Genomic DNA, 5,615 nt, shown 5'->3' with positions numbered 1-5,615 from the left:
CAACTGATCTTTTAAAATTAGTCAATATTCACTATTGCTTTTGGAGAAGATTTAAAAAAGGTGAAGGAGGAGAAAGAAGAGAAGGAGGAAGAAGAAGGAGAGGGAGAAGGAGAAGAAAAAAAGAAGTAGGAGAGGGAGGAGGAGGAAGAGGAGGAGGCGGCGGCAGCATGTTTAACTGTGCCTACAATGGGCTGGCAGAGTGACTGCAAAATATTCAAACATCTTCCCAGAGGCCACAGAGGTAGAGAAGAACCATCCCCAGACCTGAAGAGAACAAGGAATGCAGAACTGGGTCAGCAAAAGAGCAGCCCTGGCAGCCAGGGTTGGCCACCTAAGCACTGCTGGGATGAGGGTTCTCTTTCCCATTCACAGACTTATCCCATTCCCAAGGACACTAATGCAGGGATATTTTAAGCTAACTCATCACAAACCAGGGAAGTGTTAATGTCAACTTGGTTTGGCAAGGTTCCTGACTCACCGCCTGATTTCTGTTAATGTCATTAGGAATTCTACCCTCTGGGTTCCCTAATAGTTGAAGTTACATCAAACACATTCCAGAAGTCAGACTTTGGCATTGTAAACACATGAATCAGGGAGAGCTGGATTGGAAAACATGTCATTATATCCCTAGTCTTCTGATGTAAACCCCCAAACACTGAACAGGTTATAGAAAGCAACTCAAGAGTTAACCAACAAATAGTGCCGTCTTAAGTCACCAACATTGATTTTTCCAAGATAAAACTTTATTGGAGACAGCAAGGAGTATACTGAAAGTGGGGGAGCCATGCCTTCATTCCATAACTGCAATCAGATGCTCTCCTCTGAAAGAGTGTGTGGGGAGCCAAGGTGAGAAGCAGGTATGATTCACACACCAAGTGCTTGGAGAGTGCTTATATGACAGTCTTTTTCTCGTTTTTATTTTTTCTCAGTTCTTCAACACACACTTTGGCTTCCTTCGGGGGAAAATTAAACAAAAGAACAACTTGCCCCAAGAACAGAATTTCCCTGCCCCAGAGTTACTTATGAAATGACACAGCTGCCCTTTTCTTTGAAGGGATTCTTGTCTTCTGGGATTCCCTTTACCAGAGGGTCCTCTCCAGAACGTTCTTCAATGTAGTTCTTTATTTCCTCAGAACATTTAGACACCTATAGTATAGGGAGAGGGGATCAAAAGAAATAAATTATGACAAGGAAATTGAACTTTGCCACTGGTTTTTGTAAGGTTCATATAGTTTAATAAACCATTATATTTCTAAAAAAATATTTTCCTACTCTAAGATTATTATTCTATTTTATTTATATGTCATATAATCTTTGAGAAAAATATTGTTCAAGAAACAAATAATTGAAAGCCATTGTATTAATAGTTCACCCATGATCTTCTACTCATACTTGTCCCATGATTTCCTTACTCTCTAAAATGCAAATATAACAGAGCTACCACGTTCAAACTCTCTGGATACCAGGCAGCTGTAAGGCAGTTCCCAGGTGTTAAGGGTGTGCCACACCACACGTCTCATGCAAGGAAGCATGCCATACTCCAGAATTCCATGGAGTCACAGCCAGAGTAATAGAAACAGCAGGGAAAGGCTGGCAGGGATGTTACAGTTTTCTATCCACCTCACTCTGAGTCTTGCCTCAAAACCCCTCTGATGAGTAAACAAATATTATATTAAAAGCTTTCCTTTAGCAGGGTAAACTGAGACTCTGGAATTTAGGGAATCAGCTTAAACTTTTCTTCTCATGGGACAGGATTGAATTGTCTCTCTAAGAATTCTATCCGTAAGAGACAAGTTGCAGGTTTATTTTTTTTTTAAGAGAGACTAAATTGGAAATGAAGAGTGAGACTGAGTGTCTTCAGAACAGTGTTTTGCAAGTGGTAAGTTTAAAGTAAAAAATTAAGGACTGATAAAAAGTAGCCTTTGAGTGACTCTCTCTAAATGTGCTTACATATGCATCTCCAAAATGCACCAGTATTTATAAGCACGTGTAGATAGCACAGTGTTAACACATTTGCAAAATTATGAAACATAAACTAGTAATTAAAAAGTGGCATTCAAAAATAAACAGAAATAGGAATCTCATCGTTTCATTATTTCCTCCCCATACCCTAAAGTACTGTTTGCACGGCCGTGTGTGGGACCCACTGATCCAAAATGGAAAACTAGGTCAAACAGTTACAGGAATTAAAATGTGATAATAAATACTATCTTTCCAAGAATCTAACTACTGCTGGCATTTCTAGTGTGTATGCTCTAAGGGAGTTCTCAGTGCTGATAAGGGAGTGTTAAAATCCGGAGTCTGTGGTCCCAGACGGATCGGATCCTGGTAAGGTATGATCTGATCCAGGTCCCCACTCTTCCTGCAGAGGCTCTTTCATTGTCAATGGGTTCTGAAAAAAATCCCTAATCTCCAAAAGTGGGTAATTGCTCCTTCTGTGATTGAGAGGATACACCTGAGGAATAATTAATTATCTGCAGTCAGATGTTACCTGCGTCTCTGTCTGCTTGGCCTGAGTTAACACAGAGTTCAGGTGTTAATGAAGAATGGACAGGCTGACCGGGAGGGTGCAGGGAAAAAGACTACTGAAGTACCTGCCTTATGCTCTGTGGCTTTAAGTGAGGAACTGGTTATCGCTTCTGGGACTGAGGGGTTTTTCTTCTTTCAAGTTAGGGGTTGAGTGAAAACCAAGCACCACAGTGCTTACCCAGCATCATTATAATCCTCTCATAGCAAAATATATAATCCTCATAGCAAAAAATAAAACGTTTGGGAATGGTAAGGAGATCCACCATCCTCTTTGTGTCCTGGAAGAATCACTCTAAATCTTTCTCTCGTCCTAGCAAACACCAAGCATGTTGTAGGAAACCTGCGCTGTAGGCTGTACCCCAGGGCTGTGGTGGCTGATCTGGAAACTATAAGTAAGCATGTTTGACTTGTACATCGGCACACCCAGGATGCTGCCTGATGTCGACTTTGCAACTTGTCCTTTCCTCTATCCTGTAAATTCTACGCAATGATGCTAAACGTTCAGACTTTCCAGCTTTGCAAAGGCGAAGCATTATTTCAGCACACACCATACACCATGCTGCTTAATGTGTAATCCCTCTGGCTGAGACCGGCCAAACTCCGGGGCTTGTCATCAGTCAAAACAGCCCCCTCCAAGAAATAATGTTATTCCTTAGTCCTCTCAGCTGGCTTATTCCTCTAATCACATGATTTCTTAAAGTTACAGGAAAAATAGAATACCCCACTGCAAAATCTAGGAAGAGTGTGAATTTGTATGAAGCAAAGGGCTAAATCAGAGTGGAAATTTCATAAAAATGTAAAACTCAAAAACTTCCAGCATCTCCCAGAAACCATTCAGGAGTATTAAGCTTTATCACGAATGTGTTTGGAGCCTGTTTATATAATTTGCTTCATTTCTATGTCTTCGTTTTTTCAAATGATTGAAACAGAAGGTTATTGTCAAAGATTCTGAAGTGTGGCTCAGGTGTGACCACATACACAGTGCCCGGAGCTTGAGCCCTAGTAATCCCAAACTATTAAAAATAACTTCACTCCATAGGGAAAGGCTGGAAGAAGCTGAGGAGGAGGGCAACCCCATATGAAGTCCAGCAGTCTCAACTAATGGGGATCCCTGAGATTTCAGACACTGAGCCACCAGCCAGGCAGCATACAGTAGCTGGTATGAGCCCCACATCCCTGCCCCACTCATATACAGCAGAGAACTGCTTGATCTGGCCTCAGTGAGAGAAGATGTGCCTAACCCGCAAGAGACTCGAGACCCCAGGGAGTGGGGAGGTTTCGTGGGGGAGGGGAGGTGGGAGAGATAGGGGGATGGGATGGGATGTGGCACTCTGTGGGAGGGCAGACCAACTGGAGAGGGAAGTGACTGGACTGTAAAAAAGGACAGGTAATAGTAATATCAGTCCAACGTTTCTTGCTCTGGGGAAAAGAATTCTTTTCTTCAAATTGAACAAACTATCCAAAAGCCTTTTTTTCTAACCGACTGGTTGCTTGACAGAGTGGGAAAAGAAGATTAATGTAATCAAGGCTCCTACTATCAACAAAGAATTGAAGTAAAAATTCCAAGTTTTCCATGGAGTTTCAGTGAACACTCCTGGGTATTTTTTCATTTACTGGCCAGGGTGGCCTGGAACTCCTGACCCTCCTGCCTCCACCTCCTAAGGGATTGAAAATTACAGGCACGTACCACCACACCCTGCATTTATTTATTTATTTATTTATTTATTTTACTTTGCAGCCATATTCCATACAGTATAAATGTAATTATGTGTTTATAAGTCAATACAGTAAAGTTTATTAATCATTTAACACACTTCCAAGACAAATTGGAAATTGCATACAATTTGCAAATAACAGAAACTCAGGCAGTGCTCTCAAGTCCCAACGGAGTGGAGTCAGGATCTTCGCAAAATTAAAGCTAAAGTTGTTGGGAGATTTTTAAATGTGGTTTTAGAAACATTCTATCATATACCGTCCTTTCCAGAATGGAAGCCAGCTGCCCTTTAAGGGATTGGTTGTCTCCCCTGTTTGGGACTGTCTTGATAACATTTGGCTTTAGATTCCTTATTAGTTCCTGGCTCTTCTCACCTTTTGCGATTCCCCCACATCATCTAGCAGCTGGAGCCTCTCTCTACCAGAGCCCCCTTAAAGAGAAGCTCCCAGAAAAAGACCCCCACCCCTACCCCCCATTGTTTAATCCAGTAATCCTGACCTTGGCGCATTTCTGAGAGGGAAGTCTGGAATAGCCAGCCACCTTACCTGTTGTCTCTGCAACTTCACTTCTTTGCGAAGTTGCTCAACCTCCATCTTCAGTTTTTCCTTTTCCGGCAGATCCTCGATGTGAAGGGCAGGCATCTTTGCCCCAGAACTGGGCCCAGAAGTCACTTGTGCAAGGGAGCCACTGGAAGCGCCTAGAACTGGGACGCTTCCCCAAATACCCGCGGGCCCAGGCTACCGCCCCCCGCGCGCAGGACGTGACTGGCTCGGGAACCGCAGCTCCCAGCTCCCCGGGGGCTCGGCTTCCTGCCCAAGCCTGCTCCCGATGGCCTTTCCCAGACTCCAACCAACCTCAGGGCGGCTTCTCCAGGCCGCAGCAACCCTGTAGCCAGGCAGTCTGCCTAAATATGGGACATCCTCCTGGCTGCTCTGGGTAGGCTGCAGACCCTGCAGGAACAGGAACAGGTCGCAGCTCTAGGCAGGACTGACACAGGACCCTTGCCACGCCCGGAGGAGCTTCTGGGCTGGAGACAGAAGTTTTACTTTTGTTCTCTCTCTCTCTCTCTCTCTCTCTCTCTCTCTCTCTCTCTCTCTCTCTCTCTCCTCTCTCTCTCTCTCTCTCTGTGTGTGTGTGTGTGTGTGTGTGTGTGTGTCCAATTTAACATCCGGGTTTTGTTTAAAGCCAGGAAAGGAACACTACGCAGCAGGAAATAACTAAGGATCCTTAGATCCTTCATCTCTCCAAGTTTTAAAAATACACAGCATATAACTTTTCCATATACGTAGTGGGGAAAGTGGATATTGGGAAGGAAAAGAAGAGCAATATGGAACCTAGCTAGGTCTCAGAAGTATACACCAGAATTGCGTTG

General features: G+C 43.6%; 1 protein-coding gene across 1 annotated transcript; it reads right to left on the bottom strand.

The window, feature by feature from the left end:
- Positions 1-721: 721 nt before the first annotated feature.
- Positions 722-5,312, bottom strand: Gng11 (G protein subunit gamma 11). The gene is made up of 2 exons (XM_021165421.2): positions 4,789-5,312; positions 722-1,146 (listed from the first exon to the last, which is right to left on the bottom strand). Exons 1-2 carry the CDS (start codon positions 4,882-4,884, stop codon positions 1,021-1,023), a joined length of 222 nt encoding a protein of 73 aa, XP_021021080.1. The 5' UTR covers positions 4,885-5,312; the 3' UTR covers positions 722-1,020.
- Positions 5,313-5,615: the final 303 nt, after the last annotated feature.

This window comes from Mus caroli, chromosome 6 (assembly GCF_900094665.2).
Source record: "Mus caroli chromosome 6, CAROLI_EIJ_v1.1, whole genome shotgun sequence".
In the NCBI taxonomy this organism is placed as follows: Eukaryota; Metazoa; Chordata; class Mammalia; order Rodentia; family Muridae; genus Mus; species Mus caroli.
This window is presented reverse-complemented; position numbering and strand designations above follow the sequence as displayed.

Bases quoted from the DNA above. Each gene is read 5' to 3' on its own strand.
- Gng11 (XM_021165421.2), bottom strand. From the start codon at position 4,884: ATGCCTGCCCTTCACATCGAGGATCTGCCGGAAAAGGAAAAACTGAAG. The intron at 1,147-4,788 runs GTAAGGTGGCTG...CCTATACTATAG, and splicing joins TGAAGTTGCAGAGACAACAG to GTGTCTAAATGTTCTGAGGA.